Source organism: Amphiprion ocellaris, chromosome 11, assembly GCF_022539595.1.
Source record: "Amphiprion ocellaris isolate individual 3 ecotype Okinawa chromosome 11, ASM2253959v1, whole genome shotgun sequence".
NCBI classification, from domain to species: Eukaryota; Metazoa; Chordata; class Actinopteri; family Pomacentridae; genus Amphiprion; species Amphiprion ocellaris.
Window position 1 is genome coordinate 4450405 of NC_072776.1, and position 20644 is coordinate 4471048.

General features: G+C 39.0%; 3 protein-coding genes across 3 annotated transcripts in view; 1 reads left to right on the forward strand and 2 right to left on the reverse strand.

Moving 5' to 3' along the window:
* sestd1 (SEC14 and spectrin domains 1) overlaps nt 1-7259 on the forward strand; it is a 31748-nt gene extending 24489 nt beyond the window's left edge. Inside the window, exons 17-19 of the mRNA XM_055015269.1 lie at nt 358-549; nt 1513-1616; nt 3223-7259. Of these exons, the coding sequence (XP_054871244.1) occupies nt 358-549; nt 1513-1616; nt 3223-3496 (570 nt within the window). The 3' untranslated portion in view covers nt 3497-7259. The remainder of the gene's footprint in view (nt 1-357; nt 550-1512; nt 1617-3222) is intronic.
* A 1284-nt stretch (nt 7260-8543) lies between these two features.
* Nucleotides 8544-13216, reverse strand: dnajc15 (DnaJ (Hsp40) homolog, subfamily C, member 15). Its single transcript, XM_055014971.1, has 6 exons — nt 13066-13216; nt 12059-12110; nt 10955-11028; nt 10190-10266; nt 10028-10098; nt 8544-9023 (listed from the first exon to the last, which is right to left on the reverse strand). Exons 1-6 carry the CDS (start codon nt 13168-13170, stop codon nt 8953-8955), a joined length of 450 nt encoding a protein of 149 aa, XP_054870946.1. The 5' UTR covers nt 13171-13216; the 3' UTR covers nt 8544-8952.
* Nucleotides 13217-15227: 2011 nt separating this feature from the next.
* LOC111583686 (CD209 antigen-like protein C) lies at nt 15228-19386 on the reverse strand. Its single transcript, XM_023292883.3, has 6 exons — nt 19196-19386; nt 19005-19103; nt 18209-18376; nt 17482-17624; nt 16000-16103; nt 15228-15582 (listed from the first exon to the last, which is right to left on the reverse strand). Exons 1-6 carry the CDS (start codon nt 19263-19265, stop codon nt 15450-15452), a joined length of 717 nt encoding a protein of 238 aa, XP_023148651.2. The 5' UTR covers nt 19266-19386; the 3' UTR covers nt 15228-15449.
* Nucleotides 19387-20644: the final 1258 nt, after the last annotated feature.

Below are 20644 nucleotides of genomic sequence, written 5' to 3' on the forward strand. Positions count from 1 at the left end.
ATGAGTTTTACAGGTTTTCATTCACAAATCAAAGTAGGATAAAGTAAGAGTTTGACCTGATGATGAGGCCATCTGATATTCTGTTTAGACTTTTTATTTAAAACCACCAATGTCAACCTCGGGGTGTTTTTACAGGAAAAGTCAGACGATCACCAAATGAATGTCTGCGCAAAATTACCAGCAATCCTTGAAATAGTTGTTCAGTTTGTACCCGAGTACCCAAGTAGCCGAGGTCGAGCCGCGCCACGAGCAAGACTAAATAAACTTCATCTTTAGAGACGATAATGAAGAGAAACCCCTGGAAGCAGAACAGCAGACTGACACTAACTCTCCGTGTCTTCCCGTCTCTTCCTTCAGAGCACCTATGACTACGGCCGCCAGCTGCTGCAGGCCACCGTCGTCCTCTGTCAGTCTCTGCGCTGCACCACTCGGTCCTCCGGAGACACGCTGCCGAGACTCAACCGAGTCTGGAAGCAGTTCAGCGTCAGCGCCGAGGAGAGGCAGCAGAGACTGGAACTGGCTCTGAACTTCCACACCGCTGCTGAGAGGGTGAGATCTCTCCACCTTACCTGTCAGGTGTAGCAGCGAGTGGAGGCATCAGAGTGTCAGAGGATAAGCACTGAAGCTCAGTTATTAGGGCCCGAGCAGTGACGCTGCGCAGGACCTGACTGGAATGCAAGGAACTATTTTTCACCCTTACAAAGATTATTTCAAAATAAAATGTACTTAGTGGTGGGACATGATTTTAAAAATGAATCTAAGTAATTACAGATTTTTGTCAAATAGCAATATTTGACACAATACAAAAGGTTTTTCAATTCAAATAAATTTTGGTTGACGATTGAATCAATGAATAGACACATACATGAACCTAAACAACAAAAATGTTTATGTTTTGGTTATATTTATCTGCATTTTTCATCCGTCTACTACATTCACAGATCTCTGCAAACTCAAAGTGCAACAAGAAAAGCACTCAGAGAGCGTAGTCCTCCTCCAAGGCTGCTCAGTCGTATCATTTCCAACAGATGCAATCTTTAATAAAAAATTACCTTGCGCTGAGCACAGGCGTGTGTTTTGCAAAGTGTACGTTATGCACGAATACTGAATCACGTAAATATGTAGCAGGTGGCGGGAATTGATGGGACTCAGAAACACCCCCTCAAAAAATCCTTTTTCTTGTTCACAATCTGTCCAAAATGAGTTAAACATCTAGGATGGCTTAGAAGGGTTCCAAAAATGACTGAAAACAATAAAAACACGTCCAAAATGACTCAAATCTGACCTCATAAAATAATTGTGTTCTCAAAATTTGTCAAAAATAACCCAAAATATTAGGGCTGGACCCGAATATCCGAATATTCGGTCGCGATGGTGGTATCTGAATATTTATTTTGATATCCGAATATTCGGATCCCCCCCTCTGTCTAGTCCATGTGTCATCAGCTCACCCTCACCTGCTGCTGAACATATAAATGTTCCCTCAGTACACATGTTTTTACCATGTTTCAGGTGTTCCAGCAGGAATTTGTGGAGGCCGAGTCTCTGGATGAAGTCGACTCTTCAGGGAAAACTCTCCTGGACAGACTGACCACGCCGATTATCTTCCCTGATGGGTACAAACACACACATTCATCACCGATACGCAACCTCATACACCATGTCCTGCCTTTAAACATGAAATATCTGCTTCTTTAGTCACAGGCAACCAACAAAACACTCAGTAGATGTTTGTCCTTTTTTCTCCGTTCCTGTGGTAAACATCCAAAATAAAGAGTTTTTATTCCAAAAGGAATTCCACATTTAAAGATGTCCTATACTGTCTAATCAGTGGGCAGTGCCATAGGACATGAGCATGGTTTGGTCTCCAACAGAGAGGAGGAGTTCATCATAGGGGGTTTTAATATGGAAGGATAAAGTATCTTATTGAGGTTTTCCATCCATGTTCCTTCCATCTCTGAGTTAGTTTCCATTAGGGATGCACCGATCCACATTTTTTCACTTCTGGTCCGATGCCGATATCTGCTGATACCGATACTATTCCGATACCAGTGCTCTGTTTGCTTTAATATTATTATTATCATTATTGTTGATTTTATATGAGGCTAAACTCTTCTCTACAGGCAAGTATGACATGTACGAATGTATGCATGTATGTCCCAAAAGGCAACTTGAGGTAAGTATAAAGTCAGAAAAGGAAGTCAGAAAAACAGGAAATCCCGTTCACAGGAAAAATCCCATCCTGAAAACAAATATGCATCTGTAAGGGTTTCAAATTGACTGTAAATATTTATTAAATCCAAGAAAGATACACACAAAGGCTAATTTCTCCATTTTAAACACATTTCAGCAGCTGAACCTAAATAATGTGAGTAAATTCTCTAATTATCTTAATGTCGTACATAGGAGGCTTAATTTGCGGTGTTTCTACTGTAAAATATTTCCACACAGCGGACATGTTGTGATGAGAAGCTGGTTAGCCACAGCGCTGCTCAATGCTCACCTGCTAGCTGGCTGCAAACTGTGGAGTGGATTTCCTGAACGGCGGCGTGTCTCATTACTCTGAGTCTCATTGAGACCCGCCTCCGTTCAGGAAATCCATTCCACAGTTTGTAGCCAGCTAGCAGAACAGCTGGCAGGGAATCACTGTGGAGTCCTTTCAGCAGACATTAAAGCACAGACGTGGATCATGGAATGGAAATTTCCGATCCGTGAATTACGTTGGTATCGGAACCCGATACCGATATTGGATCAGATCGGCCCCATCCCTAGTTTCCATATTTCAGTCCATTCCTCCTCTGATTGTCGTCCCTCCTTCTTTCTCCCACGTTGTACGTGTTCAGTGGAACGACACTTAGGATTCCTCAGACAAGTCTCAAGCAAGCATAAGTTATGGCAACTGGACTAACCTCGTGTGAGTCGAAAACGTTTCACCTCTCATCCAAGAGGCTAGCTGCCATAACTTATGCTTGCTTGAGACTTATCATGACCTGGATGACTGAGAACATCCACAGATTTATTCCTCAGACATTTATACAAAATTTAAATTAGCTTCTTATTAGTTTTCCCGTCATATGAATTTATAATCTATCCTCAATCTTAACCTTAACAAAAAACCCAATAGTAACCCCTAGAATTGAGGGTTTTTTTTTACCAGTGTTTGTCCAGTTAGTTCAACACATCAGGTCATTCCAACTCCTATCTGTTTTTTATTTATTTCAGGAGCGAGCAGTACTTCGGGAGTCCCAGCGACACGGCAGCAGCAGCGGAGGGCGTCAGAGAGCGCCTCCTGCTGGTGGAGGAGCGACGGCTGCAGCTGCAGGAGGCGAGTCTTCATAACGACGAGGAGGAGGAGGAGGAAGAAGTGCTGAACGGGCAGGAGGCGAGACTAGATGTGATCGGGGAGGAACTGAGTGAGAAAGAGGAGCAGGAGGAGGAGGAGGAGGAGGCGGGGCAGCAGGATGAAGATCTAGAGAGAACCACACAGGACTGCTAAGGGTCGCTGAGCACGTTAAACCGAGCAGCCTTAATGAAGCTCGATTCATCTCCACCTCCGACGTGTCCTCCCTGAGCCAGCAGCGCCGTCGTTCTGTCGCCTCCTCGGTGTTTGTTTTTATTCAGACTATCACTGCTTCACCTTCTCCTGCAGGAGGATGAACACAGTGGAAGCAAAAACTGTGAAAGCTGGAAGATCAGCAGCCGTCGGCGTCCAAACGTAACAAATGTAAAATACTGGAGTTATTATTTACTGGAATAATTAATATTCATGTCTCTGGATGCTCTATAGATGATAATCGACTGTAAAATAATCCATTTTGGATGCTCCTAATGTTCACCTAACACCTCCTCCTCCTCCTCCTCCATGTTCTCCTGAGTGGGCAGAGCTTCATGGTGCTTTCTCCAACTTCTACTTGATCCCTTTCCTGCATCAACATTCCTGTAGATGCTGTCATGGAGCTTTTCAACACTGGGATGGAAATCCTACCAGCTAGAAACAAAATTCTGCTTTATTGACTAAAACTTTTCTACAGCAGCCGAGTCGAGTCCTCTACAGCTCATCGGGAAACGGCAAAATAAACAATAGCCAATCAGCTTAAAGTACAACTTTTACATTATTTGTGAAGTCGAACTGAAATCTAAACTCTCCTCATTAAGCCTTACTCATGTCCATATGTCTGCAGTTTGCCACACGCATTTTTATGGAAATAAATAACCCAAAAAAAAAAAAAAAGGAAATAAATAACACGAGAATTCAGCTGTGACACCTTAAAGCAGGGGTGTCCAGGTTCCACATTCAGTTCCAGTTTGATCTGAAGTGGACAGGAGCAGTAAAATCACAGCAGAATAACCTATAAATAACCACAACTACACATTTTCCCTTTGTTTTAGTGAAAAAATACATTCTGAAAATGTTCATATTTAAAGAATTATCTTTTTACAAAACATCATGAACAACCTGAAATTTCTTAATTGACAACAGTCAGACAAAAAAAAACAAGAACAAGACAAAATATTACAAAAATGAGACACAAAACAACAAAAATGAGAAACAGAATGACAAAAAATGAGACAAACGACTCAAAACAAAACAGAGTAAAAACAATGAGACAAAAAAGTTACAAAGGGACAAAAAAATGGACAATGACACAAGCGAAACGAAAAGAACAAAACGACAAAAACGAGACAAAATATTACAAAACTGAGACACAAAGTGACAAAAAACAAGTCACAAAACAGTAAAAAAAAAAGAATGAGCAATCTAGTATTTTACTTTATGATCAAAACAGCTTGTCATGGTCTAGAAATTATTCTAAATTTATAGTTTTACTAATTTAGAATCTGCAGTTAATGTCTTCTGTGTAATTTTTATATTTTGAGTGCTGGATTGGACCCTCTGGAGGCCTGGTTTTGGTCCACGGCCCGCATGTTGGACACCTCTGCCTTAAAGTTTGACATGTATGAGATAATTGTATCTGCCTTCTGCTACCAAACATTGGCTGGAAGGTTGTAAACTAAGTTATAAACTAAGTTAGCTTAAAGGCTAAATGAGACTCTGAATAGGCGCTTTATCGGCGTTAACGTTATTTCCATGGAGGTCAAGAATAAAAACCATAATAAGCTATGACTTTAGAGTGTACAAGACAAACTGTCGACATCACGGTTGCTGCATCCATCTTTTATATACAGACCGTCTCCTGCGAAAGCCAAGTTAGCCTGACCACCTCAGAGGTTTTCAGATGCTTTATTGCTTTACCATCACTAGCAGAGTACATTAACCCTCCTGTTGTCCTCATTTACGGGCAGCAAAATATTGTTCCTTTGTCTGAAAAAAATCAAAAAATTCAGCAAAACATTCCCCAGATTTCAGAAAATTTGCAAAACCTTCTGGAAGAAAATTCCAATAATTCCTTAAAAGTTTCCCTTAGAAGTTTTATTTAAAAATTCCCAGAACTTCTCAGAAAAGGGAAGACGCCTCCATTTTACCGCTGATTTATGCAGACAGACTATGACATTCATAATTAAAGCTTTTATAAACAGCGTGGTTAGGAATAAGGTGCATATTAATCCAAAATGTAACTCAAACTGCAGCTTCATGGTAGAGCGCCTCCGCAAACAAATCAAGATGCGGTTTAGAACGATAGGCTTTTTCCACTGCAGGAACTTGCAGCCTGAAACTTTGTTCGTGTTCCAACTGCTAAGAACTATCAGAGATGTTTTAGAGGGAGAAAAAGATCTTTTCTACCTTCTAAAAGTCCTCATAGAGTAGCAGTCTTCTCCTCTAACATCGCCATCAACAAAGCTAACATATCAAACCCTCAAGTTTTCTATTTTCTATGTGCAACTGAAATTACATCCCATAATTGCTAGTTGTCGTTTTGCCACACTCAGATTTAATGTTGTGGTCGAAGCTGTTGGATCCTACTGTCCTTTCAACTGTTTTATTTCCATTACGATGTAGGATTCCTACATTGTAATGGAAATAAAATCGTTGAAAGGACCGATTCCTGTTTGGTGAAGTCACAGCGACCTCTTCAGTCAAATTATACTCAGTTCATCCTGGAATCCAAGTTAATGTTTGTGCCAAATTTGAAGAAGTTCCCTCAAAGCATCAATGAGAATGAGATGGACAGACACTACAAAAACATAACACCTCTAGCTGTGGTCAGTGCAGGGGCATAAAAATATCAGAATAAATGAATACAGAGTCTAAAAGTCAAGCCTTTCTGTGTTCAGTACCCATAGAAACACTGTCAGCTACCAGGTTTCACCACAAACTAGAGATCATCGGTGCATATGCCAGAAAATCTCAGGAGTATTAGCAACTGGTAATGTTGATTAGAGGTTCAAATAATCAAAAAAGATCAAAAGTCAAAGGAGTAATATGTTGAACTGTTTGACTAGATCTTCCTGACTAGATCCTTGCTTGTGTTGGATCTACTCTCAGATGTACGTCGCTTTGGAGAAACTGAGATTGTAGAGTTCTATTTTAGTGCCTACACGCTACAAACTACAAACAAGACCCGTTGGTGCCAAATTCATAGAGAGAAAACTGAAGTAAACGCTTCCAAAATATAGAATCCAGCTCATGATTGGCTTCATCTTCCTGCCTGTTGTCTCGACTATATCGCTCCCTACGGTTCGGCCCAGATAGAAAACGGTCTGAGTGGGATCATGGACCATGTGGATGTATGGTCTAACGGACCAGTTTGGCTGTGAAAATGTCTGGCAACATGCTGCAGATGTCTTCCACTTCCTAAACACTAAACTGAAGGATTGTGGTGTGCTTCGTATCTGTGTTTCTCAAACTTCCAGCTGCCTGATTCTAGAAGGGAAAAGTTTGAATGATCAACTCATGGACCTTGTTTTTGGACGTCTTTGGAGCTTTGGCAAATGTGGAAACAGACCAAGGATTTATTAGCATAAATTCATTTTCATTTCAGTTTGACTTTAAGCTGGCTGAGTGGACGTTTCTCCTGGAACATCTCTTGTTGTCCTCATTGGAACATTAAAGATGCTTTCACCTTTCAAGGACTCAAAATCCTCCATCGATGAACCGACTTCTGAGTGTCCCAGCTTTGCGGGCATGACAACATTTGAACAGGACAGATTCCTTTTCTATTTATTCGACCTTTTTCCATGCAGACCTTCTGTAGTTGGTACTTCTGGCCAGTGACTGCTGCTGTAACTGAAATGATGCTTTCTGCCCTCCATCCGGTGAAATCTATACATGATTCTCTAAATAAAGCTTTTGAAGTTGATGTCTGGGGTGTTAATTTTTCATTCGTCTGATTTATGATGACAAAAAAGGACCATGTACGCATTGGAAACATCTTTTGTCCTGTGCAGCTTTCAGTAAAAATGTGGTAAAATGAGAAAACACAACTAAATAGAGAAATGAGGCAACAAAAACAGAAAATACAAAACAACCACATGCTAAAAGATTTTAACCTCAGCCCTCATACTGCAAAATAACACTCTGTGTACACCAAGTTGTTCCACTCCACCTCAGCTGAAACCCATTAGAACGGCCATTTTTGATCCAACATCACAAAATCATGCATTCTATGTTATGAGACTTTGATTCTGGAGTGTTAGATCCTATTTGTCGCTTTTACTCATGAAAAAAATGACACAATCTAGTGCAAAACTAGATTGTGTCGTTTTTTTTTTGTTTGTTTGTTTTTTTAGATTTGACCAATGGAGCAAATCCAGGTTTTGTTTGTTTTGTCACTTCCTGCTATAATTCCAGACTCATGGAAAACATGTTTACAGCTGAAATGGTTTGTGGGTGTTGGTGGGGATGTCACAGTGTGGTGTGTGTACACTAAGGGTTAAAGAAAGGTTGGTGTTGACACGCAATGAAGAAAATACTAGTCAGCTTTCGTTTTTGGTGCAGTAGGATTCTCAAATCTGTAATGCTAAAATTAGCCTCCAAGCTGACATGTGGCTGTTGCAGGTAATTCTTGAGTCAATTTTAACCCTCATGTTGTCCTGCGGGTCAAAATTGATGCGTTTTAAAGTTTGAAAATGTGGGGAAAAAAATTATTGTCACAGTGAAGCTTCTGATGTCCACATTTTCAACATTTTTGGGAAATCTCTGAAAGATTTTTGGTGGGAAAAAATGTAAAAAAATGTTTAGAAATGTTTAGAAAATATTAGAAGTTTTACTGTTATATATGTAATCACTTTAGATATTTTTAGGATTTTTTTTGAAGATTTTTACTCATTTTTTTGAAAATATTTACAAGAATTTTCTTGCCAAATTTGGGGGATTTTTTAAAAAAATAAAACTTAAGGAAAAGTTTTAAGGAATTATTGGAATTTTCTTCTTGAAGGTTTTGCAAATTTTCAGAAATTTGGGGAATTTTTTTTGCTGAATTTTTGGATTTTTTTCAGACAAGGAAACAATGTTTTTTGGTGCCCGTAAATGAGAACAACAGGTGGGTTAAAAACACACTTCAGACACTTTGATCCCAACATTTCAGTCCTAAAATTAGTTTAATCACTAAATGTAGTTCATAAAATAAAATGTAACGACTATAAATGTTAACAAATAAAGTTTATTGATTTGTTTACAGCTTTTATTTTAACTGTTTAAATATGGAAATGTGAATTTATTACTCTATTGTTAAATAGATCATTATGTAACGCCGTACATGCACACATTTGTACACTCAGACCAAAACACTAAACATGGAGATGAAAAGCAGCACTGTTCCAGTTTACAGCCTTCAATATTAACACCTAAAGGGTTTCACATCCTTCACTCTCAGGTAAAATACATATTTATATGTTCACAGGGTTGATTTAGCGCCAGCTGAGGAAGAAAACTGTCTTCCAGGAGCCAAAGTGGACAGATGTCTTGGTGTGGAGCTGATATGGAAGCTGCCGGAGCAGAACTGCAGAGCTGGAAGGTGATGAAGTCTTTAAAGTCCTCATTGATGGTTCAGGTCATCGGCGGGTCTCTTTGTCCAGAAGGTCTTTGGCCTCGTTGATCTTAGCAGCGAGAAACGGTGAGCCGCCTGAACACACAGACACGAGTTTTAATGTGATACTGTGTCACAAGATACAACCATCAACAAGCTTTAGACACATTATTTAACACCAATTATTTAATGTTAATACAAAGTAATTATAGGAGCCAACTTTAGCACTTTTAAACAACCAAACTCAACCGTCCACGAGCGTTTAATCACTGAAGTTGTGGCTGGAGGTCAGTGTGTGAGCAGTTAGGAATTGCTTTTATCTCTCTTTTGGTAACTTGTGGATTCATTTTCTGGTCACGTATTAGTTCTTCCTTTCTTATTTTTGAGAATGTATCTAATCTAAGTCCTGTACAGGCTTTGGTTCATTATATAGGAGATGATCTGCTGCATTGTTTACAGATTTTTGATGCTATATTAACTCATTAATGTGCCAAATACAAACAAATGATTACCAAAAAAAAAAATCACATTATGGGGCTGCACAGTGGCGTAGTGGTTAGCACTTTCGCCTTGCAGCGAGAAGATCCCTGGTTCGCGTCCCGGCTTTCCCGGGATCTTTCTGCATGGAGTTTGCATGTTCTCCCTGTGCATGCGTGGGTTTTCTCCGGGTACTCCGGCTTCCTCCCACAGTCCAAAAATATGCTGAGGTTAATTGATCATTCTAAATTGCCCGTAGGTGTGAATGTGAGAGTGATTGTTTGTCTTTGTATGTAGCCCTGTGACAGACTGGTGACCTGTCTAGGGTGTCCCCTGCCTTTGCCCGAGTCAGCTGGGATAGGCTCCAGCAGATATATTATTGATACAGCCTGAATGTGATTTTATTTACAGAAAGAAATATTTGCCTGTGTTGTGACAACTTAATTTTGTATGATTTTGACATTTTACTCAACAAAAACAAACAAAACTTTGAAGCCATTTATCACGCAGTGCTACCTGCAGGCTGAACATCAGACAGAAATGTGGTTCTGGTTAAAGCTGACTGGAGGTGGTTGGTACTGAGGACAGGTGCAGCAGAGGACATATTCTAAACTGAAGCTTACCTTTATCTGGATGGTTCAGGACCATGACCCTTCGATGGGCCTCTCGTACTTTGGCCTTAGTGCTGGCTGGGCTGAACAGAGAATACATCCATGTGATTAACCATAAATTAGACGTTTCCTCTGAGAAGCAGATGAAACATTTACTGCAGCACACTCCACTACCTGATGCCCAGGATGAGGCTGGCCTCTCGTTTGGACATCTTCTGCTCAAAGCCTCCTTTGTAATATGCTGAGAATGCCTGAGGAGACAGAAAAGTGTTTAACTATCAATAATCTGAGCCAAACTTAAAGATGGGATGCATTGTATTTGGTATTTTTCACCTCTAAATTTGGGGAAATATTAAAAAATCGAGTTTTGTCTGCATAATTTAAAGATCTGTAGGTCTCAGGTCTGTCTTTGGTGAAGCCACAGCTTTAAGACAGACTGAACTGAAATCCACAACAACATCCATGTTTTCTTTGAATTCATTCTGGTATAGAAACACGAGACAAAGGTCGACAGACAGAGTCTAGGAAGCTGAGTATTATGGGACAATGTTGAAAATTTGAAGAAAAAATAACTGGTGTCCATTTTCTGCCATTTCATCCCTCATCTTTCTGCACATGAAGCACTTTTTTGGTGTTTTCTCACATCCCTGTTGACTGTGTTCAGTGCCTGTTGATTTGTTGAAGTCATTTATGCCAAACAATGTCATTTTCTGCTTATCAGTTTCCATTTCATTATCATATATCATTTGTTTCTGAAGTTGTGACGTCCTCTTAAAGGGTCACCTAAACTTACTAAGAAAGACAAAGCCTTTAGTAGTACCTTCTATATGTATTCTGAGGAATATATCTAAAAATGAAGAGTGTGGATTCAAAGTTTAGCTCAATTAGTCTGCGTATCAACATGGCAGCAGATGTACAGCCGGTTCATTAATGACTCACCGATGTGGGCATCTTCTTGACAGTTTCAGAGAAAACCTGTCCAAGAGGCTTCCACAGCTGGAATGCATAACGGCCTGAGGATCAAACACAAAATACGTTAAAGCAGGAGTGTCAAACTCATCTTAGTTCAGGTTCCACATTCAGCCCAGTTTGATCTCCACGGGGACCAGTAAAATCACAGCATAATAACCTGCAAATAACCACAACTCCTAATGTCTCCTTTGTTTTAGTACCAAAAAGTACGTTCTGGAGATGTTCACATTTAAGGAATTATCTTTTTATAAAACATTATGATCAACCTGAAATTTCTGCAGAAAAATAAGTTCAATTTCAGCAACATTCAGTCTCAGTTTATCATTTCCACATTACAACTTCCAGATCAGAGTGTCTACAAAGGAACACAACATTTAGTCACAGCTATCTGGAACTGAATGATATAGTATTTTACTTTAAAAAAGACAAAAAACCCATCAAAAACAAGACAAAATATCACAAAAGTAAGACACAAAACGGCAAAAATGAGACACAAAATGACAAAAGCAACAAACAAAATGACAAAAAATGAGACAACTGACATGAAACAAAACAAAAAAAGACAAAAAATTGGACAAAAAAGTTACAAAGCGACAAAAAAATGGACAAACGAGACAAAAAAATGACAAAAGCAAGGAACAAAATGACAAAAAATAACAGAAGTGAGACAAAAAGGAAACACAAAACGTCAGAAACGAGAAACAATACGGCAAAAACGTGAGACAAATCATAAAAGTCAGGCAAAAAAGAAACACAAAATGACAAAAGAACAACAAACAATCTAGTATTTTACTTTATGATCAAAACAATTTGTCATGATCTAGAATAAATTTATAGTTTTACTAATTTACAATCTGCAGTTAATGTCTTCTCTGGAATTTTGACACTTTGAGGACCAGCTTGGACCCTCTGGAGGACCGCTTTTGGCCCGCGGGCCGCATGTTGGACGCCCCTGCGTTAAACAGTTACACACCAAACATATGTATAAACGAAAATGGGAGCACCAAAAAACAGCTCAGTGAAGCATGCACATGTGGATACGATAATCTCAGTAAATCCAGATGTTCTTACCTGCAAAACCTGCAGCAGCGACACCGAGACCAACAGCAATGAGAGTCTGTCCCTGTCACCAGAATAAAACACCCAGCAGTTATAACACCGGGTTAGACAGGAGACACAACACAGCCTCAGAGTGTCTTATTCAGTTCACAGTGGAGATGGCAGCAAGCAAGCAAGTTGTTGAAGTTATTGTGATGCAATGTCCAAGGTGTAGTGTTACTATTGGCTATGAAAAATACTCTTTAATTAACATAGAATAGAAATCCTTTTATTGTTGAGGTACGGTGTACAACTAAATTTAACAGAAATTCTGTGATGCAGTAACACAAAATGAAAACAGTGAGATAGCCAGAAAAAAGTCTATTCAACGCGCTGTGTAAGTACATATAAAAAAAATACAATAAATATGAGAAAATGCCAGGTGAGTGGGGTAGAAAATATTTTTGACATGGAAAATCCTACAATCAAAGAAGAAAGCTAACTTATTTGGTGGAGCAGGATCACAATAAATTGATGTTGCACTTCTGGATATTGACATTGTTGAGCATCTACAGGAATGTAGCAGCTTATGACAGCTCAATATAATTTTAATTAACATCTAAACGTATTCCACGACCACATAATTTCATCTACAAGTCAGTTTAATGTGGCGCTTTTCGTCCTTGATCATGTAATTAGCCTGAGTTTTGTTAGCTTATCAACATCAGTGTTTGTGTAACTAACTAGTTACAGCAAATAATCAGGTTTGGTTTACCTAGCTATTCTAGTTTAAACAGTCTAGTGAACTTAGTTATTCCAAAAAGCTATATATATATATATATATATATATATATATATATATATATATATATATATATATATATATATATATATATAAATAATGCTGGTTTCAGCTAGTAAAGTCTGCTAGCCGGCTAATGTACCTGATGTCATTGAGGTTACCTAAGAGGGTTAAAAACACATCTCAGTTCGGTTTAAATAACTCTACAAAGACGTTCATCGTTAAAACAAATACTTACCAGCCGTCTGTCTATCTCTGCATCACTCCTGGCGTTTGTTTTAGGAGAATATTCAGCGTATCTCATGATGTCTCCGCCATCCGCGGACACTCCACCGGCCGCCATGTTTCCTCACTGACGTCAATGCAACGAGATGCACCAGAGCACATCCGGGTAAGACTTTCAAATTAAACGCAAGTCCTGCAGCTACTTCCTGTTTATTCTTAGAATTCACCGAAACAAAACTGGACCATCAATCAGGCAAAGCCGCCCACTGTTATTCTGTATTATTTTGGATATATTAAGTGTTCATGAGTTATTCTGTCGAAAAAATCTCAGACTGTAAAGATCTTTTTGTTTAAATTGTGTTTATTTGCTGTTAAGTTGTGCTTTTATCAGGGTCAATATAGAACTGCAAAACTTTTTGTATCATAGTTGACATTTTTGCTGTTTTCAGACCTAAAATCGACATATATAACGTAGAATCAAACACCACATGGCATTTTATAGAGAGATTCTTCTAAATATTGGGTAAAATTGAAAGTTATTTCCAAAGATATTGTAGTAATCCTGTTGACTACTTTATATTTATTAACTCAGAAAGCCTTGGAGTCTTGCCAGTCTTTTCTTCAGGAGGAAATGACATCATGTGGAGCAGGTCATGTGATCTGGAATTAACTCACTTCCTGGAGAGGTGTTTTTGTAATGGGTAACTTAGTTGAAAGTGATTTCTCGGACACATACAGTTTGTTGTTTTCGTATAAAATTTGATATATTGCCAAAAAAGAAAAATCTGTCATAATTATCTCAACTTAACATAAAGAACACACTCAAAACTATTTCTGAATAAGCTCATTTAATTATTGTTTAGCTAATCAGAACGTGGTTGTTATTAAATTGAGATGGTTATTTAGTTGACATTTTAGTAGTTTTTTATTAATAAGTGATTGTTTCCATCATAAATAATCATGGAAATTGTAAAGACATGATCAAAATGAACATAAACATGTCAACATGTCTACATGATATATCCCATGGACTTCAAAAGTCCCCCAATTATATATTGACCCCACATACCCCTACAATGAATATGGCTCTCAACATTTCAGCTCAAAATACTGATAAGATGATTTATTTTACCGTGACCACACAACCCTTGGTTTTGGTCTTGTTTTGATTGGGGTTTTTCGGTTTCTGTAGCTTTGAATGAGCTGCTGCTGTCATTCAGGAAGAAGACTCTCTCTGCATCTGTACCAGGAATGCAGGGATAAAATTGTCAGTCATGTAAATTTGTTTTACTATTTTGTGCACTCTTAAGACAGTCTAACATGACTTCTGCAAGTTCGAATCATCAAACTTTATTCATTTAAACATATTTTGAAAAAGTGCATTTAGGTGTGATTGATTGATTGATTGAATATTCTCTATGATAAATAGCAATCGATTAATCAATTTTCTAATCTGTATTTAATTAGCTGCAGTATCAGCAGTGTGAAACAGACTGACCAAGCAGAAAAACATTTTTCTGCATCACCAGCTGTATGTATTAAAGTTAAGATGTTTCCGCACATAAACTCTGTCTATTAACACTAGATTCACACTTTTTTGTTTACAACATAATTCCATATGTGTTCTTTCATAGTTTTGATGTCTTCAGTATTAATCCACAATGTAGAAATTAATTAAAATAAATAAAAACCGTTGAATGAGAAGGTGTGTCCAAACTTTTGGCTGGTACTGTATATATTTAGTATATGTAAGTTCTGCAATCGAAACTGGTTTTCACACAGTTTCTATAATGATTTGAAAATGAGGAAGTACAACTTTTAGCACCATCTGATTTTGTGTTATCTCTTCTTAACATGCCAAATGGCTAAAAGATGAGGCTCTTTCTCACCACACCTGTGGTCTTTTACTTAACTCTAGTGTTATTTATCAGCTTTTTCATGTCTTTAGAGACAGTTTTTGCTTCTCTAAAAGCTCATTCCATCTCAGATCAGCTGATATGACAGAAATTATTTGCTACATTAAGCTAGAATTTCACAGATGTCATTTTAAATATCTATGGTTTAGAATAAAAACATTTCAAGCAAATTAGACATGTTCAAGCAGAAGGCCCCTGATGTTTTGAGATTACCTCGGCAAATGAAAAAAAAATTACCTTGAGAACTTCATTCAGGAAATGGATATACACTTTTTTATTAATATCTGAATGCACCATCTTTAGAAAAAGGAAAATGTTGGCATAGGAAGAAACAGCTGCGTTATCAGCGGTAGATGCATTTCAAAGTTTGCATACATTTAGCCACAGACAAATACTGAAGCTACGGGATGAAATATAACAATCTTAGCTCAAACTGTAAAGCATTTAAATATATGACCTTCAAACAAACATTGCAGTAACATTATGGAAGTTTTTCACAGATCCACTGCAGAGACGATGTACATGGAACATCATTCCAAAGAGTGTTGTGAGCAGTTCTGATTTGAGCACAGTCCTCTTCACCACCATTGTTAGGCTCGTCTGTGTCCCAGTAGCTGGAAAGTCAGTAAACAACAGAATTATTACACTGTTGATCTTTGACAAAGGAATCAGAACAGAAACACATATACAAGCAAGAACCAGTGGATTTAATGGGAATATTTTTTTTTGTTTCTCATTATCTTTATGGTAACAATGACTATGTATGTTAAAAAAAAAAAAATCTGCTTTGGATGATCAGTCCACTGACAATAATGATCCAACACTGCAGCTCTGTCAAGCATTTCAACATCTTTCAGTCTCTCTGAAAACTCCCAATGAATGCTTCTGTTGGATCAGCGTCTGGTGGATGTGTGAATAGCCTTCTTCTATGATGATAACATGTCAGATATGATGTGAATGGCTCAGCTGCTGAGCGGTTTGTGACTCCATGAGGATGTTAATATTGATGCTATACTAAAGTGAAGCCTTACCTCAGAGTCAGAGGAGTTCCATCCACCCACATCCAGGTCCCTTCTGTTTGGATGTCATTCAACCCAATCCAAGTTGGTTTGTTGGCGAACATAGAGAGAAATGTCTATTCAACGTGAAGAAAATTACATTTTAGCTCTTAACCGCAATACAATTATGAGCAGTTTACCAGTTTTATATGAACACATAATAATAAAACTGCTCAAATTAAAACTAAACAATTCAAAAACAGCTGCAAGCAATGATAAGGAGACCAGTCAGCTCAGCAGGGTCCAGTTACCGTAGCAACTGAACATATTAAAAGCATTCCTGTAAACATTTATCGAAAAAATGCATTTCTCCTTGTAGGAGTGTTGATGTGGTCTTGTTGCAAGGTTGGGGTTGCTTTGATGTATGAACAAAGTTTTGCAAATCTAAAATCTAGGCCCAACTTTTGTCAGGCTTGGACTAAAGATCAGCAGGGCCAGTGGTGGTGAAGACTGGAAAGAACTGTGGCCAGTCAACGAACTGTCAATAGGGCGTATAACGGAATATAGCAGAAACTGATGTATTAAACCGTTGAACGCCTCAGGAAGGGGAGACAGGACTTGGACAGGCTATGTAGCTGAGAGGGAGAACTGCAGACTGAGGACACTGTCAAGCAGTGGAAGTTCAATGAAATGCTCTTTCAACCATGTTAACATGTACTCTGCTGAGGAGGCAGTGAATGAAGACTTGGGGGAAGACCATATCCATGGTAGAGGTCAGTGTGGTAGTCAAGAAACTCATCAGTGGCAAAGCACTAGGTGTGGATGAGATTCATTCAAGATGCTGAGGACTCTGGACATTGTCGGACTGTCTTTACTGACAAGCCTCTTCAGTGGTCATCTGGGACAGTCCACATGGAGGGGCAGTTGCAGGGTGGTGGTTCCTATTTTAAAAAATGGAAAGTGCTCCGATTACTTTGCTTAAGTAAAGAGGAATTACTTTCCTCCCTTGGAAATTTTACTTCAGGGTGCCGGAATGGGAGGCTCGACCGATTGTCAAACTTCAGATTCAGGATGTAATCCGGCCCTGCCATGGATGGATGGATTGCTGGATGGATGGATGGCTGGATGGATGGATGGATGCATAGATGGTTGGATTAACAGATGGATGGATGGATGGACGAATGGATTAATGGATGGATGGATGGATGGATGGATGGATGGATGGATGGATGCAGCGTCTCTGGTTATAAATGCCATCTAGAGTTTAACTGAGTTCTGTGCTGCAGAAAGTCACAGAAAATGTCCGTTGTTAGTTGGGAAAGGTTTCTAATTTTCACATATGGACTTATTAAAGACACACAGTTTAAGTCTACAATGTCTGTATTAAAACATACTGGAAGGGAACACAGCTATTTCCTTTTTGTCTTGAAAACTGGGCAAAGTAATGTACACTGAGGATGAAGGCTGAAATACATTTCCATGTCATTTGAAAACACGCTAAAACAAATTCTGTACCTGTTCTTCAGCGCTGTTTATCACCACCAGATCTGCTCCTTGTCTTTTGCAGTCCTCCCTGCCATTGGTCCAGGAATCAGATGCTTGAGAGAGGAGATAACAGGTACAACTGAACATCTTCCATCCTGCAGGACATGTTGGTACTGGAAGAAATATCAAACGATGCTCATTACGGATCAATATGTGCATGTATTTATGAAGTTATTTTAGCACAAGTCAATGTTTTCAGAAGTTACCCCTAAAGGCCCCTACAATGATGTCTAAGTTAGACTTGGATCTAAACAGTAATTGTTCTTCAGTCCATGCAGTGTTTTTATTTGCTAGAAGACATATTCTGGGTGAAATGAGAAGTCAACATCATGACTGAACATTTCTACCTTGAAACTACAGAGTAACGATGACAATCTCAAAAACACGACTTCAGACTTCCAGTATTTCATGCGTGACCAACCCATGAACTCAGTCCTGTTCTAAAGGAAACAGATGTGTAGAGTTACACTTAGGTTATTTCAAGGCAACAAGAGGTTAAATTAATTTAACGAAACATTGCAGAGCATGCAGAGATGCATTTTTTGAGGTTTAATCAGTGACTAGAGAGGCACTTGAAGGGTTTTTATCTTATTTGCTAATTTCGTATTTTTGATTCTTTACTCATTTTGTGGTCATGTCATGACTGGAGAGTAACAGGTAGACATTTCTATCTTATATCAGGCAGGGAAGGACTCACTCTGTTTGGACAAAGTCTGAAGTCTGTCCCGTTCTTTAGTCATTTCAGTGAGGCTGGCATTCAGGCGGTTTCTCTCTTCTGTCATGGAGGAAAGTTCATCATTGCTGGTCTGCAGATGCTCAGTCAGGTTTTCTTTGATGGAGGATAAATCTGCAGCCGAGTCACGGTCTGAAATATCAAGGTACATGTTTCGGGGGTCATGAATGACCAGGACACAAATATGATCTGATTTCACTACAAACCATACACAAACTTGATAAATCTTATTGTTTATTTACTTTATTTACATAAAATCCATCTTAGCTCCTCTGTTATTATTAATGACTGATAAAAATGAAACCAGTCTGAATGTTGAGAATGCAGCTTAGAAATACCTGAACTCCAGGGCTGAAGCGTAACTGTGTTATAACTGTAGTTTTACAGTGTCACTGGGTCAAACTAGTGCAGCTGTTATTAGCAAAAAGAGAAGTCCACAAACTGTTACAGCATCTTGTCAAGAAACTTTCCCTGTACTTTTACTTTCCCAGAATTATTTAGTTGATTTTATTCTTGCAGTGAAAATATCACTTATTGATGTGTCTCCATGCATGACGTCATTTTACTGTGAATAGGGAACAATTGCTGTCATGGTCTCAGTGTCTTAAAATGATTTCTGTTTGAGTCGTTGTGATTTGTGCTTGTTTGGTTTGTCAAATCTGATTCTGAATTCCATTCAAAATGCAGCACCAAAAGTTTAACTCTGCACATATTTAAGCTGGTGAGTGTTAGAAAGTTAACTCATTAGAACCAGACTCACAGAGGACACCGAGGACGATGAGTCCAACCAGCAGGAAAACACTCAGCAGCCCCAAACAGAGAATAACTGAATGAAAACTCCTCTGAGAACTCCTTGGACCTTAACGCAGGAATAAACCAATTATCTGTACAGCAGTAAATGACAGATAATAATGTATATTCTATTTAGCCTCTTTGTCACTTCATTCTTACCAGTTTGATTCCTGGAACGTTTTGGACTGGCAGGTTCTGCAAGTTCCACATTGGCATAAATTTCCTCCATTGCTCGTAAAGTTGCTGATTATTCCTCAGATGATCAGGTCTGGAGCACAGACTGCAGTGAGTGTGAAATGTGAGGGTTTTCAGTGTCTGAAGCTCTGAGGAAGCCACAAGTTTCAGAAGTGATGAACTATCAGCCACTGAAACAGAATTGTTTGCTCTGTGGATGTATAATGGCAGTGACGTGGAAAGACACATCCTCTGTGGTTCACAGTTCTCTAGCAGCTGTCTTAAATTAGATGCAATGTAGATCTGCTTTTTTACTGGTCAGCTGCATTCAGATTACATCCTCAAGTGGTCGACTTCCACTGGTTTTGCACTAAAGTGACTGAGATCTAATTTTTAGTGTAAGTGTGAAGAAACCAAATCAGACTTTTTTTATGAGACCTTCAGTCTCACTGGTCTGATCTCTGGCTGGAACATCTGAACGTCTCACCTCTCACAAGCCTGGAAGTAAACAAGGGGAACAGCAACAGGGTTCAATCAAGAGACAGAAAGTTTAAAGATCTTTTATTCCAACCAAACCTACAAAACCCCCAAAAATCATCAGGCCTCCACGTTATTATGTGAAGAGCCATGAGATGACCAGTCACACTGGGAAATAACCTTTTTTTGACATCCGTTTTACTAGTGTTTGAACTTCATTGTCGTCTGGAATGACAATAAAGGAATCTGAATGTATAAAGTGCTGAATAGAGGTTGTTGCCACCATAACAGTCTGCTAGTTAGTTAGCTAGCTAGCTGTTAGTCTGTCAACACTTTCCTTAAATTCTTCCATAGGAACATACACAGACATGTACACAACGTTTCCTCAGTTTAAGGTCTTTTCTGGAATGTCTGATCACATCTCAATTTTCCAGTTGCTACAGATTTGTAGATGTTCAGTTTTCCATTTAATGTCTAAACACTCTAAGACAAGACAGAAAGAAGACAACTGAGAAAGCAGTGGAGGAAGGCCACGGAGATGGAAAGAGTGGGACTTGACAATCTGCAGGGTGAAATAAAGCAGTGACTGACAAAGCTGCGACGATCGGAGCACCTCAGACAACAACATAAGAGGAAAGAACGGACAAGGACCCTCCTCTACAGCAATCCCTACAATCCCTTGTTAAAAGCCTCTTTGACCGAGGAAAGAGTGGGAGCCTCAACACACCCATAAAAGACCTGGAAGAGCACCTGAGGAAGACCTACTCTGATGATCGGAGGCACGAACTAGTCACCATCCCGAGTGACATGCCACCAATTCATGCACCTGAACATCAAATGGACGTAAGGCCTCCCACATGGAGCGAGGTGGAGAAGACCGTGAAGCAGGCAAGATCAGCATCAGCACCTGGGCCCAATGGAATCTCGTATAGGTTCTATAAGAACACTCTCGGAGCC